At 49.5% G+C, this 22,336-nt stretch overlaps 2 protein-coding genes across 7 annotated transcripts in view; one reads left to right on the top strand and one right to left on the bottom strand.

The window, feature by feature from the left end:
- LOC310641201 (transferrin receptor protein 1-like) overlaps window positions 1–22,336 on the bottom strand; it is a 546,690-nt gene that overhangs the window by 411,381 nt on the left and 112,973 nt on the right. The gene's annotated exons all lie outside the window — the stretch shown is intronic.
- The window catches only part of LOC310641200 (lipoma-preferred partner homolog), a 124,605-nt gene that overhangs the window by 72,138 nt on the left and 30,131 nt on the right, over window positions 1–22,336 (top strand). For all 6 annotated transcript variants that reach the window (XM_083364064.1, XM_083364063.1, XM_083364066.1 and 3 more), the window contains one exon: window positions 885–1,087. In XM_083364064.1, the coding sequence (XP_083220190.1) occupies window positions 895–1,087 (193 nt within the window). In that variant the 5' untranslated portion in view covers window positions 885–894. The remainder of the gene's footprint in view (window positions 1–884; window positions 1,088–22,336) is intronic.

Raw genomic sequence — 22,336 nt, 5'->3', positions numbered from 1 at the left:
CTGGACTAGAAGACCTCCAAGGCCCCTTCCAGCTCTATTCTATTCTATTCTATTCTATTCTATTCTATTCTATTCTATTCTATTCTATTCTATTCCATTCTATTCCATTCCATTCCATTCCATTCCATTCCATTCCATTCTATTCTATTCTATTCTATTCTATTCTATTCTATTCTATTCTATTCTATTCTATTCTATTCTATTCTATTCTATTCTACTCTATTCCATTCCATTCCATTCCATTCCATTCTATTCTATTCTATTCCCATAATTCTCCTATTCTATTCTATTCTATTCTATTCTATTCTATTCTATTCTATTCTATTCTATTCTATTCTATTCTATTCTATATTCTATTCTATTCTATTCTATTCTGTTCTGTTCTGTTCTGTTCTGTTCTGTTCTATTCCATTCCATTCCATTCCATTCCATTCCATTCCATTCCATTCCATTCCATTCCATTCCATTCTATTCTATTCCATTCCATTCCATTCCATTCCAATTCTGTTCTGTTCTGTTCTGTTCTGTTCTGTTCTATTCTATTCTATTCTATTCTATTCCATTCCATTCCATTCCATTCCATTCCATTCCATTCCATTCCATTCCATTCCATTCCATTCCATTCCATTCTATTCTATTCTATTCTATTCTATTCTATTCTATTCTATTCTATTCTATTCCATTCCATTCCATTCCATTCCATTCCATTCCATTCCATTCCATTCCATTCCATTCCATTCCATTCCATTCCATTCCATTCCATTCTATTCTATTCTATTCTATTCTATTCTATTCTATTCCATTCTATTCCATTCCATTCCATTCCATTCCATTCCATTCCATTCCATTCTATTCCTTTTAATTCCTCTTTTTTTTTCCCGTAGGAACTGAGCGATGTCTCGCCCAGCATGGCTACCACCCAAGAACCCCAGTGAGCCCATGGGGCATGTCACCGCAAGGATGGAAACCACCCACAGTTTTGGGACCCCCAGCATTTCCGTTTCCACTCAGCAGACCCCCAAAAAGTTCGCTCCCGTTGTGGCTCCCAAGCCGAAATACAACCCTTACCGGGCAGGAGAACTAGAAGGTAATAATAATAATAATAATAATAATAATAATAATAATAATAATAATAATAATAATAATAATAATAATAATAATAATAATAATAATAAAAAAGTTGGAAGGGACCTCGGAGGTCATCTAGTCCTGAACTTTGTTTCTACAAATTGCAAAATCCCTTTTCTCTCTCTCTCTCTCTCTCTCTCTCTCTTTTCTCTTTCATCCTTGCAGGTTTTAACCATCAAACATTTGGGGAAATGTTGGATAAAAAGCTTGTTTGCGTAGTTGTGTGTTTGTGTGTGTGTGTGTGTGTGTGTGAGAGAGAGAGAGAGAGAGAAAATAATTGTAACTGGAACGAAGATGCGAGGTTTAAAGACGAGAAAAATTTAATTGCATTTCTGTGCCTCTTTTATGATGGGACTTGAGAAGTTGAACATTTTTTTTTATTGTAGCATTTCAGGGATTTGGGATTTATATTTTTTTAAACAAGCTGTCCTTGGGGCAGGGGTGCGTGGGTGGAATAAATCACACACACATAGATAGACAGAAAGAGAGAGAGAAACACATACAAAAACACATTTTTGGTTTTTGTTTTTTTTAAAAAAGACCTTCTCCATTGCATTGAAATAGCTTGAATGTGGAGTCCAGAATAAACGGATTTTTTTTTTCCTTTTCAATCTTCTGTTCAGCTATGGGGGAACAGACATGGCCGGGTGAGTGTGTGTCTCTGTTTTTTGCGTAGAGAACTGAAGCTCCACTTCGGAGATTTAACAATACGCTGGCTAGACTTTGCTCCGATTTCTTCTGCCAAGAATGGCAAAACGGTAGAACGGAGTTGGGGAAGAGAGGAAGAAAGCCCTCTGCTGATTCTCCATTTTCGTAATGCACGGGGGAGTTTTAAATGTGCCAAGAAGTGAAAGTGTCCAAGCAGGGGAAGTTTAATCCGTAAACCCTGGATTCCGTAGCTTTCTAATTTTTTTTTTTAAAAACAACAAAATAAAATGAAGGGAGCTTGTTCTTGTCCTATCCGCGAGAGACTTCCCTTTTTCTTCCAAATTGCAAAATTGAGGAGGAGGAGCAGGGGTGGTGTCAAAAGAGGAATCAGCCTAGAATCCCTACGTAGCTACAAATTCATCTTATCTGACTCCTAGCAGCTGCTAAACGTTATCCCCAAAGTGCTTTTTTTTTTTTTACAAAAGGCAACTGGATTTTGTTTTTTTCCCCAAAGGGAAAACTGTCTCGTATTTATGACCGTTGCATAAATGTCCCGCTGGTCTGTGTTCTCCTTTTGCAACCTGACCTGACAAAGTCAGTGGGGAAGCCAGACTTAAAACTGCAGTGATTTACTTAACCACTGGGGCAAGAAAGGTCGTAAAACGGGGCAAAACTCACTTAACAACGGTCACGCTTAGCGACGGAAATGTGGGGCTCCGTTGTGGTCGTAAGGTGAGGACTGCCTGTGTTTCCAGCTGGAGAGGCCAGCCACGGAGAAGAGGCAGTAAATTGCAAAACAGAGAGCGAGAAGGGATTTTCCTCCATCTGCCCATCTTCCAGAGGGTTTACAATGAGGAGCTTATAATAATAAAAATCAGAATAGAGCTGGAAGGAACCATGGAGGTCTTCTAGTCCAACCCCCTGTTTGGGCAGGAGACCCTATACCATTTCAGACAAATGGCTGTCCATCTTCCTCTTAAAAACCTCCAGTGATGAAGCACCCCCAACCTCTGGTGGCGAGCTGTTCCACTGGTTAATTCTCCTCACTGTCAGGAAGTTTCTCCTTAATTCCAGGTTGCTTCTCCCCTTGATTGGTTTCCATCCATCGCTTCTTTTCCTGCCTTCTGGTGATTTAGAGAATAGGTGGACAACCCCCCCTGTAAAGTCGCGTGCTTCACATAGAGACGGACACAGAGCTGGGGTAAAGATGAGTTCATTCTGAACAGAACGAACTGGGGAAACAGGGAAGCCTGGCGTCTATTTGTACCTGCCCAGGTGGATGGCATCCAATCAGTTCAAACCTGGGCTTCCTGCCAGGGGCCGTCAACAGCTTAAGTCATTAGGCTTATCCTGAGTGAGCAGTCATCGCCCGGAGCTGTCCAACCCCATCAGCCTCCTGCTGTGCTGTCCTTTGTGTATGCTGGGAGGCATACACTGCACCCCCCCCTCTTCTTTGTGGCAGCCCCTCAAATACTGGAAGATGCTATCATGTCCCCCTCAGTCGTCCTTTTCTTCAGACTGGCCATACCCAATTCCTGCAACTGTTCTTCATATCAATCAATCAATCAAACAATCAGAGCAGAGTTAGAAGGGGACCTTGGAGGTCTTCTAGTCCAACCCCTTGCTTAAGCAGAAGACCCTATTCCTTTCCAGACAAGGGGCTGTCCAGTCTCTTCTTAAAAACCTCCAGTGATGGAGCAGCCACCATTTCCGATGGCAAGCAGTTCCACTGGTTAATTGTCCTCACTGCCAGGAAGTTTCTCCTTAATTCCAGGTTGCTTCTCTCCTTGATAAAAGTTTCCATCCGTCGCTTCTTTTCCTGCCTCCTGGTGATTTAGAGAATAGGTGGACAACCTCCTCTTCTTTGTGCCAACCCCTCAAATACTGGAATACTGCTATCCTGTCGCCCCCAAGTCCTTTTCTCTAGTCTAGACATACCAATTCCTGCAAACATTCTTTGTATGTTTTGGGGGGCAGGCTTCCGTGCCCCCTCCCCCCAAATAATCAGCGCTGGGAGCTTCAGGACCCTCCAGCTGTTCTGAACCAGCCCTCTTCTCGCACCCCTAATCAAAAGAAGAGACTGGAAAGCGTCCAAGGCTAAAAGGCTTCTGCCAAGATTTAATAGTAAACACACAAGAGCTTATCTTCTCAAGCAAAAGAGTTGCTTTCAGCAACCAGCCCCTCCCCAAACACTCCTTTTATAGAGAGCTCAGGGCGTGGTCTCCCTGTGCCTCCTCCCGAGGAGTCCCATAGCCTTTCTTTGTTTGTCCCTGCTCGACTGCCTCCTGCGTCGGGCGTCCTTGAACAGGGCCAGCTGTGGGTCATCATCCTCCGCACTCTCGGGCTCACACAGCTGAGCAGAGGTTCCCGGCTGAGGACTCTGCAAAGTCTCCAAATCATCATCAGCCGGTTCGTTTCCCTCCTCCCCCACATCTGAGTCCTCCGATACATCGGAGCCGGCTGTCGGACCCACAGGCTGACCCTGAGTCACAACACTATCCCGCACCGCAGGGCCCTTCCCCCGGGTCTGCCGATCCGGATGCGGTCGGGATGGGAACTGTTCGTGAAACGCAGTCACCAACGCAGGGGCATGAACGGCGGTCGCGTCTTCCCATGTGAAGTCCTCCGGCCCGTACCCTTTCCACTCGATCAGGTACTGGAAGCGACCTTTCAGCCAGCGGGAATCCCTGATGCTGGCGACCTCGTACTCGGGGGTGCTGTCGCCATCACGAGGTCCTGATGGGGGAGGTTCCGCTTGGCGAAGTGGACAAGCCGGTTGTTCGGGGACCAACAAGGACCGATGGAAGACGGGGTGCACGCGCAGGGAACGTGGCAGAGTTAAACAATAGGCGACCGGGTTGATGACGGCCTCGACTGGGAACGGTCCAAGGTAACGGTGGTCCAGCTTCCTTGCCGGCCGAGTGGATGGTAGGTTCCTGGTGGACAGCCAGACCCGATCCCCCACCGATAGTGGAGGCGTATCCCTTCTCGACCGATCGGCGAACCTCTTGTAGTCGGCCTTGGCCTTCTCCAGCTGCCGTCGCACCAACCGATGGATCGCCTGTAACTCCGCCATGAATTCGTTCGCTGCCGGCTCCGGTGAGTCCACGGGAGAAAGGGGGAAAAACCGGGGGTGATAACCCACATTGGCCAAGAACGGTGTCATCTGCGTGGAGGTGTGCTGCGAGTTGTTAAAGGCAAACTCGGCTATGGCCAAATAGTCCACCCAATTGTCCTGCTGCAGGTTAACGTAGCAGCGCAGATACTGCTCTAAGATGCCGATGACCTTCTCGGTACCCCCGTCGGTCTGAGGATGATGCGCGGACGAGAGGCAAACCTTAATGTCCAACGCCCGCATCAACTCCTGCCAGAAGCGGGCTGTAAACTGGGCCCCCCTATCGGAGACGACTCTATCGGGAAGGCCGTGCAGCCGGAACACCTGTTGGATGAACATGCGACTAGTGGCGCGAGCTGACGGTAAGCCGCGACAGGGGATGAAGTGCGCCATCTTGGTCAACATGTCCACCACCACAAACACTGTCGTGAAGCCGGAGGATGGGGGTAGATCCGTCAGAAAGTCCATGGACACAGCCCCCCAGGGTCTCTTGGGCGTTGGCAAAGGCTGCAGTAAACCAGGCGGGGCCCCTGTCGCTGACTTGGCCTGCCTGCATGGGACGCAGGAGGTGACATAAGACTGGACATCGTGTCGGACTCGGGGCCACCAGAACGTACGGGAGACCAGGTTCAGAGTCTTGAACAGGCCAAAATGCCCCGCAGCCGGGTTATCATGACATTGGCTGAGGACGAGTCCCCTGAGTGGCCCTCCTGGAACATAGAGCCGGTCACGATAATACAGGAGTCCATCCGTGACCGACCAAGGCGAATCTGGCCCCACCTCTTCCTTCCGCTGAGCCACCCACGCCTCCTGCTGCTGCGCCTCCCGGATCCGAGCCCGTATATCCACCGGCTTCCGCACCGCAGCAAAAGACTCGACGGGGATCACGGTCCTGGGCGGAAGCTTGTCTTCCACTCGGGTGTACTCGGGCTTCCTGGACAGAGCATCCGCTCTCTGGTTGTGCCCGCTTGGTATGTACCGCACCCGGAAGTCAAACCTCGCAAAGAAGAGGGACCACCGGATCTGGCGTTGGTTCAAATTCCGAGCGGTCTGCAGGCTTTCCAGATTCTTGTGGTCCGTCCGGACCTCGATTTGATGCCGCGCCCCCTCCAGATGATGCCTCCAAGCCTCGAACGCCGCCTTGATGGCCAGCAGCTCCTTCTCCCAGATGGTATAGTTGCGCTCCGAGGGATTCAATTTCCGAGAGTGATACGCGCAAGGGAAAAGGGTACCGTTGGGCATCGCTGCCTGGAGCAACACGGCCCCAATGGCAATGTCGGAGGCGTCCGCCTCCACGACAAAAGGCCGTTGCGGGTCAGGATGCTTCAAGATGGGCTCCTTCATGAAGGCGTCCTTCAAAGCTTGGAACGCCTGTTGTTCGGGGGCGTTCCACTGGAACCGAGTCTTCTTCTGCAGGAGCCGGGTGAGGGGGGCTGTCAAGGCAGCAAAGCCAGGGATGAATGTCCGATAGTAGTTGGCAAATCCAAGAAGTCGCTGAATATCCTTCACGCGACGCGGGGGTTGCCAACTCTGCAACGACTCAACTTTACTCGGTTCCATGGCGATGCCCTCAGGAGAAATGCGGTGACCCAAGAAATCAATGGTCACCTGGTAGAACTGGCACTTCTCCAACTTGGCAAACAGCCGATGTTTCTGGAGGCGCTGCAGGACCTGACGGAGATGCTGATGATGCGCTTCACGCGACGGGGAGTAAATCAGGATGTCGTCCAGGTAAATCACAACAAACTGGTCCAACAGATCCCGAAAGATGTCATTCATAAAATGCTGAAACACCGCGGGGGCGTTGGTCAGGCCAAACGGCATCACCGTGTACTCGAAATGTCCATAGCGAGTACCAAACGCCGTCTTCCACTCATCACCCGGCCGAACCCTGACGAGGTTGTAAGCTCCACGCAGGTCCAGTTTCGTGAAGATCTTAGCCTCCCGGAGTCGGTCCAAGAGCTCGGGGATGAGGGGCAGCGGGTAGCGGTTACGCACCGTGATAGCGTTGAGTTTCCGGTAGTCACAGCAAAGCCGTAACTCGCCCGACTTCTTTTTGACGAAGAGCACGGGCGCAGACACTGGCGAGGACGAGGGCCGGATGAAACCACGAGCCAAGTTCTTCGTCAAGAAGTCCCGCAATGCAGCCAACTCGGGCTCCGACATGGAGTACAAACGCCCCACTGGGAGAGGCGCATCAGGGACTAGGTCAATGGAGCAGTCGTAGGGCCTGTGCGGGGGTAATTGGTCCGCCTCTGACTCGCTGAACACGTCAGCAAAGTCGGACAGTTCGGGAGGCAAGGAAACCCCTGGGGAACCCTCCACCTGGCCGGCACAGATATGGCGGGTGTGGTCCACGCACTGCAAACTTGGGAAGGTGACCAAGTTCTGAGACCAATAGATCTGTGGATCATGCGCCCGGAGCCACGCCAGTCCCAAGACCACGGGGAAGTGCAGATCCGAAGTGACGTAGAACTGAATGGCCTCCACATGGGTACTGATGGCCATACACACGGGTTGCGTGGCGGCCGTGATAGGCCCGGACAGGAGCACTCGACCATCGATGGTCTCCACAAGCATGGGCGGATCCACTGGACACTGGGGAACAGCCCATTTGGCCACAAAGGCCGAATCCATAAAGTTAGTGGTAGCCCCAGAGTCAATTAAGGCATGGACCGGAATCCCCTCTGGCTTGCCAGGGAGGATCAGTCGTGCCTCCAAAATCAAATGCCGTGGAGGTTCACAGGCACCGTCGGAACGGCGTCGCTCGGCGTGATCGTTGTGGGTCGCCCGATCTTTCACACCGTCTAGATCGGGCTCGGGCCGTTTCCCGATAGCAAAGCAGGGGACTTTCTCGGGGCAGGCTTGGTCACTGACGCCCGCTGACGCTTCTTCGGGCAAGAAGCAGCCAAATGTCCAGGGTCCCCACAGTAAAAACACAACCCCTCCGATCGTCGTCTGTCCATTTCCGTCACCGATAGACGGGACCTGGCGGCACCCAGCTCCATTGGCTCCTCCCTCTGGACTGGGGGCTCACGCACAACAGGGGCGGCAGGGGTCTGTGGGGTGGCACGGCGACTCTTACGCTGCTGCAGCCGGGCATCGATCCGCAGACAAAGATGGATCAGCCCATTCAGGTCTGAGGGAATGTCCACGCGGGCCAGCTCATCCAACATCTCCTCTGACAAGCCATCCTGAAAGGCATCCACGAGCGCAGCCTCATTCCAGGCGGAATCCTGGCTAAGCAGCCGGAAATCGCTGATATAGGCCTGTAGAGGGCGCTGACCCTGCCTCAAAGCTTTCAGGCGTCGGGTGGCCGTCTGCGCCTTAATCGGGTCCTCGTACATGAGGCGCATATGGTCACAAAACCCCCCAAAGTTATCCAACAAAGGGCTAGGCTGTGCCAACAGAGGCGTGCCCCAACGAGCTGCATCTCCCGACAGAAGGCTCAACACGAATCCCACGTTATCTCGGTCAGTGGGGAAATCAGCTGCTCTCACGCTGATATAAAGCTGGCATTGTCCCAGGAAGGCAGGAAACAGTTCTGGATTACCAGCAAATTTATCCGGCATAGCTATCTGACATTTCCTCCTGGGTGGGGGGGCAGCATGTACCTGAGCCTGCAGTTGTGCCACCTGAGTGGCCAGCAAGGTGAGTTGCTGGTTGAGCTGGGCATTCTCGGCAAGAAGCTGCTCCATCGTAGTATTAAGGGGTGGGTGGCTGAAAGCAAACTGTTCTGAACCAGCCCTCTTCTCGCACCCCTAATCAAAAGAAGAGACTGGAAAGCGTCCAAGGCTAAAAGGCTTCTGCCAAGATTTAATAGTAAACACACAAGAGCTTATCTTCTCAAGCAAAAGAGTTGCTTTCAGCAACCAGCCCCTCCCCAAACACTCCTTTTATAGAGAGCTCAGGGCGTGGTCTCCCTGTGCCTCCTCCCGAGGAGTCCCATAGCCTTCCTTTGTTTGTCCCTGCTCGACTGCCTCCTGCGTCGGGCGTCCTTGAACAGGGCCAGCTGTGGGTCATCATCCTCCGCACTCTCGGGCTCACACAGCTGAGCAGAGGTTCCCGGCTGAGGACTCTGCAAAGTCTCCAAATCATCATCAGCCGGTTCGTCTCCCTCCTCCCCCACATCTGAGTCCTCCGATACATCGGAGCCGGCTGTCGGACCCACAGGCTGACCCTGAGTCACAACACCAGCTTTTTCTGAGTGCCTCCAGCTAAGACTCATCTTGAGAAATTGGAGACATATCTATATATATTATTAACAAACCGTTCTAACACTTGAGACTTTCCTGCTACGTTGAGCCGAATTGTCGGGGTTTTTTTTTTTCTTTCTCCTAACGGTCAGCAAAATCCGTCTTCTTCACCTCCGGCCATGCTTCATTTTCTTCCTCGCTTTTCGCCCAGCAGTCGCATCCTTGTTGGAGAGAAATGGAGTATTACGAGCAGAGTTAATTGAGACACGCACAACGGGCCCTGACGCGTTGTTCTATATAGGCTTCGGGGGGGCTGATTTTGTGACCTTTTCCACTTGTGGAGGTGGGTTTTTTTTTTTTTAAAGGCATCCGTTGGACGCACAATAGCCAGAGGGGAAAAATAAAATCTGCTTTAGCTTCCAAAAAAGCTGAATTAAAAGTTTGTAACCTCTAGCATTTCTGCGGTAAAACATAACTGGGAAGGCCTTGAGCTGAATCCACGGTGCGAGCGTCCCAAAGATTGCTTTTTTTTTTTCAGGAGGCCACTGGACTTTCTTGCTTTTTTTTTTTTTTGAAGATGTTTCACTTCTCACGCAAGAAGCTTCTTCGGTTCTGCCTGGAGTAATGGGGAAGGGAAGGATTTACACTCCTCGCAGAAAGGCTGGCCCTTTGCCTTCTTTTAGAGCATCGTTGAGGCTTACCTGCGTCCTCGGGGACACCTGGGTGGTGCAGATGGGGGTGGATGGACCCAGGGCAGGAAACACCTGAAGCCAAGAAGGCTTCACGCTCATTTGCACCGTCTCGTGACGGTGGCAGCGTCCCCGCAGTCACATGCTCAAAAATTCAGACAAACGGTGGCAGAACCCACTGAACTGTCTTCCCTAGCAGGGGCAAATTCTAGACTTCAATAATGGCCTACTCTTGTATAGTTACGGCTTTGCATATTTCGACTGCAAAAGGCCACGGTGAGTTTTGTTGGATGAAAAATGAAGAAACGCTGAGAAACTGACCGGTCATCAGAAACGGATCGTCAAACTTGCATTTCTCTATTAATACTTCTGGCAGCTGGGATTAAGACAACAAGCATCTTCTTTTTTTTTCTTTTTTGTTGGGAATAACCTCTTTTAACTTACCAGCCACTAATCGCTTTTTTAACAAATCTGCAGCGTCTTTTAACATTTTGTTGCTTCTAAATAGAAGAATTCCCGACCTACCGCTATGTATGACCAGGTCTGGCGTGCCTAATTCCAGCCAGGCATTTTTGTATGCATTTCTTTGTCCACAACTAAGGACTGCCTGTATTGTTTGTAGCTCTTGAGCGTTGTAGCTTCCTTTGCTTTCCTTCTGCTTTGCCATCTTTGGGGCAACTGGTTCTTCACTTACAACAGTTCATTTTAGTGTCCGTTTCAAGTTACAACGGCACAAAAAAGGAAGTGAATTATGAATTAGGTTTTTCACAGTTGGAAGGCCATTGCAGCATCCCCCTGGTCAAAATTCAGACACTTGGCCTCCTCCTCCTCCTCCTATTTATAAATCATCTAAGTCTTCTTCTTCTCCTTGTCCTTCTCCTCCTCCTCCTCCTCCTCCTCCCTTTCCTCTTATTTATAAATCATCTACTACTACTACTCTTCTTCTTCTCCTTCTCTTTCTCCTCCTCCTTCTCCTTCCCCTCTTGTTTATAAATCATCTACTAGTAGTACTACTCCTCTTCTTCTCCTCTTATTTATAAATCATCTACTACTACTCTTCTTCTTCTCCTTCTCTTTCTCCTCCTCCTTCTCCTTCCCCTCTTGTTTATAAATCTACTACTAGTAGTACTACTGCTCTTCTTCTCCTCTTATTTATAAATCATCTACTACTACTCTTCTTCTTCTCCTTCTCTTTCTCCTCCTCCTCCCCCTCTTGTTTATAAATCTACTACTAGTAGTACTACTGCTCTTCTTCTCCTCTTATTTATAAATCATCTACTACTACTACTCTTCTTCTTCTCCTTCTCTTTCTCCTCCTCCTTCTCCTTCCCCTCTTGTTTATAAATCATCTACTAGTAGTACTACTCCTCTTCTTCTCTTATTTATAAATCATCTACTACTACTACTCTTCTTCTTCTCCTTCTCTTTCTCCTCCTCCTCCTCCTCCCCCTCTTGTTTATAAATCTACTACTAGTAGTACTACTGCTCTTCTTCTCCTCTTATTTATAAATCATCTACTACTACTCTTCTTCTTCTCCTTCTCTTTCTCCTCCTCCTCCTCCCCCTCTTGTTTATAAATCTACTACTAGTAGTACTACTGCTCTTCTTCTCCTCTTATTTATAAATCATCTACTACTACTACTCTTCTTCTTCTCCTTCTCTTTCTCCTCCTCCTCCTCCTCCCCCTCTTGTTTATAAATCTACTAGTAGTACTACTCCTGTTCTTCTCCTCTTATTTATAAATCATCTATTACTACTACCTTCTCCTTCTCCTTCTCTTTCTCCTCCTCCTTCCCCTCTTGTTTATAAATCATCTACTACTAGTAGTACTACTCTTCTTCTTCTCTTATTTATAAATCATCTACTACTACTACTCTTCTTCTCCTTCTCTTTCTCCTCCTCCTCCTCCTTCCTGTCTTGTTTATAAATCATCTACTACTAGTAGTACTACTCCTCTTCTTCTCTTATTTATAAATCATCTACTACTACTCTTCTTCTTCTCTTTCTCCTCCTCCTCCTTCTCCTTCCCCTCTTGTTTATAAATCATCTACTACTACTAGTACTACTCTTCTTCTCCTTCTCCTTGTCTTTCTCCTCCTCCTCCCCTCCTCTTCCTCTTCTTCTTCTTCTTCTCCTCTTCCTCTTCTTCTCCTTCTTCTCCTCCTCCTCCTCCTCCTCCTCCTCCTCCTCCTTCTCCTCCTCCTCCCCCTCCCCCTCCTCTTCTTATTTATAAATCATCTAATTCTTCTCCTCCTCTTTCTCCTTTTCTCCTTCTTCCCTTTAACAACTCCGAAATGCAAGTTAACCCGGCGGAGCCTTGTGCAGTGATTCACACACACACACCCCGTCCCGTTGGTGAACCCCCTCGAGTTTAATTTGGGCGAAAGTACCAACAAACGAGAGAAACAACCCCCCCCCCAAACTCCGGGAAAGGAAAGGGAAGGAAATTGTTAAAACCCTGACACTCTTGAGAATGGAATGAAATCTCTCTTTCTTTTCTTCTTTTTTCTTTTTTGGAACGAACGCTGCTTACCAGCTATATTAAACCTGTTTTGGAAAAAAAAAGAAAGATAAAAGGGTAACTCTAGTTATATTTATTCCCGGGTGTTGGTGCTTAATTAACGGTGCAGCAGTTCTTCTAGCTTTAAAAAAAAAAAATTAAAAATTAAAACAAAATTACAGAAACTCCAGAAAGACACCGAATTGCCTTTCCAGTTTCTCGAGATTGTTCGAGGAGGGATGGTTGAGGAAAAAAAACAACAACACAAAGACCATTTCAACGGCCTGAAGTGGGTAAAGGTGTAGTCCTCGACATACGACACCTCATTTAGTGACTGTTCAAAATTAACGAGGACATTGGGGGGGGGGGGAAAGGGACTTTAGGAAGGTTTTTCACACTTAACGACCGTCGCAGCCTTCCCGTGGGTCACAGGATCAGAATTAGGACGCCGGGCAACTAGCATGTGCTACTTTTGCGGTGTCCTGGGGTCACGTGATCATGTTTTGTGACTTTCCGACAAGCAGAGTCAAGGGGGGGAAGCCAGATTTGCTTAACGACCGTGTTACTAACTGAACAACTGCAGTGATTCGCTTAACAGTTGTGACGAGAAAGGTCGTAAAGTGGGCTCGGTTGTGGTCGTACGTTTGAGGACTACCTGCATCTAGGACCAGAAGTTTGGATGATACGACAGCTGATCTCCCAACCTTGTAAATAAATCTATGAATGTTGACTTGGAGATCCCATCCGGTAGAGCAGATTAAGAAATCCGTTCCACAGGAAGGTTAAAAAGAGATTTTATTGAGATGGGATCTAAGAAGAATATAGAATAATAATAATAATAATAATAATAATTAATAATAATAATAATAATAATAATAATAATAATAATAATAATAATAATAATAATAATAATAATAGGGCTGGAAGGGACCTCGGAGGTCATCTAGTCCAACCCCCTGCTCAGGCAGGAAACCCTATACCATTTCAGGCAAATGACTGTCCAGTCTCTTCTTAAAAACTTCCAGCGTTGGAGCATTCACAGCTTCTGGAGGCAGGTTGTTCCACTGGTTAGTTGTTCTCACTGTCAGGAAATTTCTCCTTAGTTCTAGGTTGCTTCTCTCCTTGACTAGTTTCCATCCGTTGCTTCTTGTCCTGCCTTCGGGCACTCTGGAGAATAGCTTGACTGCCTCTTCTTTGGGGCAGCCCCTGAGATACTGGAAGGCTCCTATCCTGTCCCCCCCTCGTCCTTCTCTTCATTAAACTGGACATCCCCAATTCCAGCAACCGTTCCTTGTATGTTTTAGCCTCCAGTCCCCTGATCCTCTTTGTTGCTCTTCTCTGTACTCTTTCCAGAGTCTCAACATCTTTTTTACATCGTGGTGACCAAAACTGGATGCAGTATTCGAGGTGTGGCCTTACCAAGGCCTTGTAAAGTGGTATTAACACTTCACGTGATCTTGATTCTCTCCCTCTGTTGATACATCCTAGCACTCGGTTGGCTTCTTTGGCAGCTGCAGCACACGGCTGGCTCCTATTTAAGGGATCGTCCACTAGGACTCCGAGATCCCTCTCACAGTTACTACTATTGAGCAAGGTACCACCTAACCTGTACCTGTGCATTTGATTTTTCCTTCCTAAATGTAGAACCTTACTTTTTCCACCATTGAATTTCATTTTGTTAGAGAGCGCCCAGTGTTCGAGTCTGTCCAGATCCTTCCGGATCTTGAGTCTATGTCTACATTATGTCAAAAGATGCAGTTAGATATGGCAACAGAGACCAATGCCCAGGTCCATCACTTCTGACTGAGCACATGTCTTCAGAACCTCAGAATAGAATAGAGTTGGAAGGGACCTCGGAGGTCATCTAGTCCAACCCCCTGCTCAGGCAGGAAACCCTCTACCATTTCAGACAAATGGCTGTCCATTCTCTTCTTAAAAACTTCCAGTGCTGGAGCATTCACCACTTCTGGAGGCAGGTGGTTCCACTGGTTAATTGTTTTCACTGTCAGCAAATTCCTCCTTAGTTCCAGGTTGCTTCTCTCCTTGACTACTTTCCATCCGTTGCTTCTTGTCCTGCCTTCGGGCGCTTTGGAGAAGAGCTTGACTCCCTCTTCTTTGGGGCAGCCCCTGAGATACTGGAAGACTCCTATCATGTCACCCCTCATCCTTCTCTTCATTAAACTAGACATGCCCAATTTCTGCAACCGTTCTTTGTATGTTTTAGCCTCCAGCCTTTTAATCATCCTACTTGCTCTTCTCTGCAACTTTTTCCAAAATCTCAACGTCTTTGAGACTTCGGGAGGGGGGGGAAAGGACACGCCGACAATTCGCAAAATAGGGTGATGGAGTCCCACAAGTCACAATGTCCAACTGGCCGGATTGCAGAGTGCCGAAGTGGGGGTGGTGGTCCATGACTTGATCAGGATCCTGGTGTTTCTTTGTGAGGTTTTTTTTTGGGGGGGTGCTTTGAAGAGTTGGCCACAAGCGGGTCAGTGGAGACAGAAGAGTGATCTTCCGTTCCTTAGCAACCAGCCCCGGGAGTAAAGGATGGGAAAGAACCGTTTGCACACACACACAGATGCGCAAAAGAAGGACTCTCTCGGAATTTGGAAGGGGGAAAGTTTCCATCGTGGGTCTGTGTCCCACAAACACACACCCGCACACCTTGCAGAAGGAGAGGGGAGAGCCTAATTCTGCAACGCTGGCGGCCCTCTGCTTTGGGAAGCCAGAGGAGCGCAGATGTGGGGCCCCCCAAACTAAGAGAAACGCTCTGAAGGGACCCCCCCCCTTTGCAGTGGGGCTGCAAGGGAAGGCAAAGGGTGTTGTTTTTTTTCTGAGCCTGCGGGTGGATCTGTTTGGCCTCTGCTTGCAGCTGATCCTCTGAAGTTGCAGGCAAGGCCGAAAGGGTTGGGACCAATGAGGCTGGGCCACCCTGGAGGCTGGTGGGTCCTGCTTTCAATCCTTGCCTGCTTGGCTGAGGGGTTTTTCTTGGACCCAGTTGGGGGTCTTCAGCAACCTGAAGAGTTTCCTTCCTTCCTTCCTTCCTTCCTTCCTTCCTTCCTTCCTTCCTTCCTTCCTTCCTTCCTTCCTTCCTTCCTTCCTTCTCCCTTCCTCCATCCCTCCCTCCTTCTCTTCCTCTCCCTTTCCTGCCTTCTTCTCCCCTCCCTCCCTCCATCTCCCCTCCCTTTTTTCTCTTCCTCCATCCCTTCCTTCCTCCCTTGCTCCTCCTTCCATCTCCTCACCTTCCTTCCTTCCTTCCTTCCTTCCTTCCTTCCTTCCTTCCTCCTTCCTTCCTTCCTTCCTTCCTCCTTCCTTCCTTCCTTCCTTCCTCCTTCCTTCCTTCCTGCCTTCCTGCCTTCTTCCTCCCCTCCCTCCCTCCCCTCCTATCTCCTTCTTTCCTTCCTTCTCCCTTCCTCCATCCCTCCCTCCTTCTCTTCCTCTCCTTCCTGCCTTCTTCTCCCCTCCCTCCCTCCATCTCCCCTCCCTTTTTTCCTCTTCCTCCATCCCTTCCTTCCTCCCTTGCTCCTCCCTCCTTCCATCTCCTCACCTTCATTCCTTCCTTCCTTCCTTCCTTCCTGTCTTCCCTCCCTCCTACCTTTTCCTCTTCTCCCCTTCCTTCTTTTCTCCTTCTCTCCCTTCTTCCTTCCTTCATCCCTCTTTCCTTTTCCTCTTCTCCCCTCCCTTCTTTTCTCCCTTTGTTCCTTCTTCCCTCCCTCTCTCTCCTTTTCTCCCTTACCCTCCCTCCCTCCCTTCCTTCCTTCCTTCCTTCCTTCCTTCCTTCCTTCCTTCCTTCCTTCCTTCCTTCTCCCCTTCCTTCTTTTCTCCTTTTCTTCCTTCCCTCCTTCTCTCCTTTTCTTCCTTCCTTCCTTCCTTCCTTCCTTCCTTCCTTCCTTCCTTCCTTCCTTCCTTCCTTCCTTCCTTCCTTCTCCCCTTTCTTCCTTCTCCCCCTTTCTTCTTTTCTCCTTTTCTCCCTTCTTCCCTCCCTCTGTCTCCTTTTCTCTCTTCCTCCCTCCCTCCCTCCCTCCCTCATCAAAGGTGCTAAGGGAACCCAGAATCCCAAAGGCACAATAAAGAGAAAGATTTTGCTACTCTACAATATGGAGGAATTTTTTTATTTTCTTTTTTTTTTAATAATGCACACATGGAGCCGTTTTAACCAGATGGGACAGTGTGGCAAATTATGTCGGAACAAACTGTAGTTCCAGTTTGATGGACTGTAATTTGTTGATGTGTGAGAGGGCCTGATCCGTTTTTTTTTTCCTTTACAAGTGATGAAAACATTTGTTTATATGTAAATAGGCAGCCTGTTCTTCGAAATCCACATTCTACCTGGCAGCCAAGAAAGATGCCAACCAAATTCAGGCCCCGGATCCGATCCGTGGGGGTCTCTTTGTGATGGCACTCTTTCGAGATGCTTGACGTTGGGTTTCAGTGAGGGGTTGGACTGGATGGCCTCAAGGATCTCTTCGAATGTTGTTGTTGTTGTTAGTTGCGAAGTCGTGTCCGACCCATCGCGACCCTATGGACAATGTTCCTCCAGGCCTTCCTGTCCTCTACCATCTTCTGGAGTCCATTTAAGCTCACACCTACTGCTTCAGGGACTCCATCCAGCCACCTCATTCTCTGTCGTCCCCTTCTTCTCTTGCCCTCCACCTTTCCCAGCATGAGGCTCTTCTCCAGTGAGTCCTTCCTTCTCATTAGGTGGCCAAAGGATTTGAGTTTCAGCTTCAGGATCTGGCCTTCTAAAGAGCAGTCTGGGTGGATCTCCTCCAGGACTGACCGGTTGGATCGCCTTGCAGTCCAAGGAACTCGCAGGAGTCTTCTCCAGCACCAGAGTTCAAAGGCCTCCATTCTTTGGTGCTCAGCCTTTCTTATGGTCCAACTTTCACTGCCATACATTGCAACTGAGAAGACCACAGCCTTGACTATACGCACTTTTGTTGGCAGGGTGACGTCTCTGCTTTTTAGTGTGCTGTCTAGATTTGCCATGGCTTTCCTCCGAAGGAGCAAGCGTCTTTTGATTTCTTTCTCTTCGAATACTAGGTAGCTATTAGGGAGGGAGGGAGGGAGGGAGGGAGGGAAGGAAGGAGGGAAGGAAAGGAAGGGAGGGAGGGGAGGAAGGAAGGAAGGAAGGAAAGAAGGAGCGAGGGAAGGAAGGAAGGAAAGAAGGAGGGAGGGAGGAAGGAAGGAAAGAATGGAGGGAGGGAGGAAGGAGGGAGGGGAGGAAGGAAGGAAGGAAAGAAGGAGCGAGGGAAGGAAGGAACAAAAGAAGGAGGGAGGGAAGGAAGGAAGGAAAGAAGGAGGAAGGAAGGAAGGGAGGGAGGGAGGATGGAAGGAAGGAAAGAAGGAGGGAAGGAAGGAAGGAAGATCAATCTCCTATTCCCATTCTTCTTTACTTCATAGGCACCTAGACTGGATCCCCAGAATAAAGGGTTGGGAGGGACCTCGGAGGTCTTCTAGTCCAGCCCCCTGCTCAGACAGGTGACTGTACATCATTCCCATCAAATGGCCGTCCAGTCTCTTCTGGAAAGCCTCCAGTGATGGAGCAGCCACAACTTCTGGAGGCAACTTGTGTTCCACTGGTTAATTGTCCTCGCCGTCGGGGAGTTTCTCCTTAGTTGTAGGTTGGGTCATAGAATCACAGAATTGCAGTGCTGGAAGGCACCCCGGAGGTCCTCTAGTCCAGCCCCCCCCCCCCGCTCAGGCAGGAAGCCCTGTGCCATTTCAGACAAGTGCCTGTCCAGTCTCTTCTTCAAAAACCTCCAGGGTTGGAACACCCGTAACTTCCGGAGGCGAGGAGTCCCACCGGTTAATTGACCACACTGTCAGGAAGCTTCTCCTTAGTTCCAGGTTGCTTCTCTCCTCGATGAGCTTCCCTCCTTTCTCCTTCATTTGGGGGCTTTGGAGAAGAGTTTGACCCCCCCCCTCTCCTCTGGGGCAGCCCCTGAGATACTGGAAGGCTGCTATCACGTCCCACTTAGCCCTTCTCTTCACTAGCCTAGAACATGGGGGGAATCCCCAGTCGGGGGGGGGGTGATGACATTTCTGCCTACCTCCCCCCCCCGTCTCCCCCCCCCCGCACCCTCTATCCCTGGAGCCAGGGAATGGGCTTCCCCAACCTTTTGCAAGAAAAGACTTCCCCTCTGCTATTTTTAAGGCAGCTTCTGGAGCTTCCTCTGGACGGTTCCCCGCATCGAAGGGCGAAAGTGTGACTCAGCCAGAAAAAGGGGCGACCCCGTCCTTCCTTTGCACCGTCCCCACCCCACCCCAACTTCTGCAAATGCCCCCTCCCCACTTGGCCCTCTCCCCCCCCCCGCTACGGGAAACACTGCACAGCCGACTGCCCTTCCGGGGGATGTAGCTCCTGTGCATTAAAAAGGAAGAAAGAAAGGAAGAAAGAAAGAAAGAAAGAAAGAAAGAAAGAAAGAAAGGAAAGAAAGAAAGAAAGAAAGAAAGAAAGAAAGAAAGAAAGAAAGAAAGAGAAAGAAAGAAAGAAAGAGAAAGAAAGAAAGAAAGAAAGAAAGAAAGAAAGAAAGAAAGAAAGAAAGAAAGAAAGAAAGAAAGAAATGAAATTCAAATTGCATCATCTTTGGATGAAGCAATTTGGGGAAAAAGAAAGTTAAGTCAAGAGGTGCCAGTCAGGAGCCTGGCTTCCTGGCATTTTGCCCCTCAAGTGGGAAGGAGGGGTGATCCAGAAACAGCCCTAAAATCTTAGCAATTTCTTCCGGTGCTTGGCTCTGAATAATAATAATAATAATAATAATAATAATAATAATAATAATAATAATAATAATAATAATAATAAGGGACCTTAGAAGTCATCTAGTCCAGAGCTTTTCAACCTTTTCACCCACTGTACCACTTTTAGGATATGGCAACATCCGAGTACCACCACTCGCCTAGCATGGCGTCAAAAACTTGACCAAAAAAGGAAAAAAGTGATGAAGTACAGGTAGTCCTCGACTTACAACAGTTCACTTAGTGACTGAAGTTACAATGGCACTGGAAAAACTGCCCCCCAAGCTACAGCCGAGCAAGACGCCTGCCTGCCCGCCCGGCGGCGCTCTTCCTCCTGTCCGAGGTTTTCATGGTTGTGAGCATTTCTGTTGAGGATTGGCAGTGGGGGTGGGGTGGGGGGTGTTTGGTTTTTATTCCCCCCCAAATCTGCTGGGTGGTTGCAGCAGCTTTTGGTCCCTTCACATGACCCTGGGACACTGTGACCGTCATAAAAAAGAATCGGTTGCCAAGCATCTGAATGTAAATCACAAGACCCTGGAGATGCTGCAACATTCCAGCTGATCGGCGCTTCTTCTGGGCTCAGAAGTGCCAGGATCGGCGTTGAGCTCCAGCTGGATCCTGGCGCTGATCCTGGCGCTTCCGCTGAGCCCCGACAGCCCTGCAGCTCCAGCCGTCTCTCGCTCAGGCTTGGGCGGTGCTGCCACCGGTTCAGCTCATTCCCCTCCCCCGCTACCACTTTCCTAGGATGGTGGCGTACCACCTGCCAGGTGCCAAGGTACCACGGGTGGTACTCGTACCACTGGTTAAGCCTTGATCTAATCCAACCCACTGCTCAGGCAGGAGACACTATACCATATCAGACCAATGGCTGTCCAGTCTCTTCTTAAAAACATCCAATGATGGAGCACCCACAACTTCTGGTGGCAAGCTGTTCCACTGGTTAATTGTTCTGACTGTCAGGAAGTTTCTCCTTAGTTCCAGGTTGCTTCTCTCCTTGACGAGTTTTCATCCGTTGCTTCTCATCCTGCCTTTGGGCGCTTTAGAGAATAGCTTGACTCCCTCTTCTTTGGGGCAGCCCCTGAGATACTGGAAGATTCCTATCCTGTCCCCCCTCTTCCTTAAAATCTACATATTTTTAAAGATGCCGAGTTTGAAAAATAAAAACAAAACGCCAATTTAAAATAGGACTATTGGCAATTCAGAGAAGTCACGTGCCTTGGCTGAGAAATAGGAACAAGTGGCAATTTCTAAGCAATGCAGGAAAGTCACACTGACTGTAATTCGTGAAGCAATATTGAACATATTTTTTTTGATACCCCTCTCAACTGGCTTGCGATCACACATGCACACACACGCACACACACACACCCCTTTCAAGCCCTGTACAAGTTCAAGGAAACAGGAACCCCACCCGTGTCAGGAAAATACCTAAAATCTTACAAAGTCTAAATAAAATTTCCCAGGCGGAGTCTCTCAGTACGGTTAGTCCCTGACTTACCACCAGAACGGAGCCCAAAATTTCCATTGCTAAGCAAAACGGTTGTTAAGTGAATTTTGCCCCATTTTACGAGCTTTCTTGCCACAGCTTTCATGCCCAAGGCGGGATTCGAACTCACCGTCTCCCTGTGATTGCTCCAAAGTCACCCAGCTGGCTTTCGTGCCTAAGGCGGGACTAGAACTCGCCGTCACCTGCTGATTGGCCCAAAGTCACCCAGCTGGCTTTCGTGCCTAAGGCGGGACTAGAACTCGCCGTCACCTGCTGATTGGCCCAAAGTCACCGAGATGGTTTTCAATGCCTAAGGCGGGATTAGAACTCACCGTCTCCATTTTACGGCCTCTCTCGTCACAGTCTTTAAGGGAACCACTGCAGTTCATAAGGTCGTTAAGCGAATCCGGCTTCCCCCGTGGACTTTGGTTGCCAGGAGGTCCCCAAAGGGGATCACGTGACACACCCTCCCTCCCTGGGACTCTGCGACCGTCATAAATACGAGCCAGTGGCCAAGCATCCCGAACGTTGATCGCGGGGATACCGCAGTGGCCGTTAAGTGTGAAAAGTGGTTCGAAGCCTCTTGTTTCGGGGGGGCCGTTGTAAGTTCGAACCGTCACTAAGTGAGCCGTCGTAAGCCGAGGACTGTATTCCAAGCGTGCTGTTAGCAAGACATCATCTCAATGCGTTGCAGGATCTTTCCCCCTTTTCCCCAAGCTGTGTTTTTCCAAAGAAGAGCCGCCGAACCTTTGCCAAAGCCGGCTTCACCTTTGCCCTTTAGCCCGGCCTGGCTGCCTCCCGGCCTCTCCCCCCCCCTTTTGTGCCGGCCGGTGTGTTTCCCCTTCCCAGGGCTGCAATTACAGCCCCGGTTGGCTGCTTCCCCCCCCTTGTTCCTATGGAGACAGACGGCTGCCCGTTGCGTGTCCTCGCCTGGGGGGGAAGGGCGGCCAGGTGGGGAGAGGGGGTCTCCGTGCTTCACCCCTGGCCCTGGCTGCAGCCGAAGCCCCCCTCCCCCAAAGCAGCCCCCCCCGTTCTCCGGAGGAGAGGAAAACAAGAGGAAATGGGGGGGGGGGAAATGGAGACAGCACAAGGCAAATTATTCAGACCTTGAGAGCCCCCCCTGACCTTGATCGGGATGGGGAGAGACAGGCAGGAGTGAATGAATGGCAACACCCCCCCCCCCCGCTCTCTTTTTTATTTTGAAAGGAAGGAAGGAAGGAACGGAAGGGGAAGGGAAGGAAGGGAAGGAGAAGGAGAAGGAAAAAGAGGAGGAAAGGGGAGGAAAGGAGAAGGAAAAGGAAAGAAAGGGGAAGGGAAGGAAAGGAAAGAGGGAGACAGGGAGGAAGGGAGGATAGATGGGGAAGAAAGAAGGAGGGAGGGAGGGAGGGAGGAGGGAAGAGAAAGGAAAGAAGGAGGGAGGGAGGCAGGAAAGGAGGGAGGGAGGATAGATGGAGGGGAGGAAGGGAGGAAATGGAGGGAGAGAAGGAGGATAGATGGGGAAACAAAAGCAGGAAGGAAGGAAGGAAGGAGATGGAAAAGGAGGGAGGGATGGCAGGGAGGAGAAAGGGAGGAGATGGAAAAGGAGGGAGGGAGGGAGGGAAGGGGAGAGGCCCGTTTTCAAGGAGAGCCGGGTTGCCTTGGAATGTCCCCTAATAGTTAAGCGCATTATTATTTATTAAATTTAGATGCGCCTCTTTTGTCTTCTCGCACGATGGAAAGAAACACGCACAGGCATTTTTGGTCAGGGCAAAGGAAGCTGGTCGGATGAAGCCCCAAAGGGGGGGGGGGACACGGGGGGGGGGGGGTCCAAGAGGCCAAGGGGGATCCGAAGCAGGA

The sequence above is a fragment of the Vipera ursinii genome (genome assembly GCF_947247035.1).
Source record: "Vipera ursinii genome assembly, chromosome: 5".
Classification (NCBI taxonomy): Eukaryota; Metazoa; Chordata; class Lepidosauria; order Squamata; family Viperidae; genus Vipera; species Vipera ursinii.
Note: the sequence above shows the minus strand (reverse complement) of the source record. Positions and strands in the feature narration are given on the sequence as shown.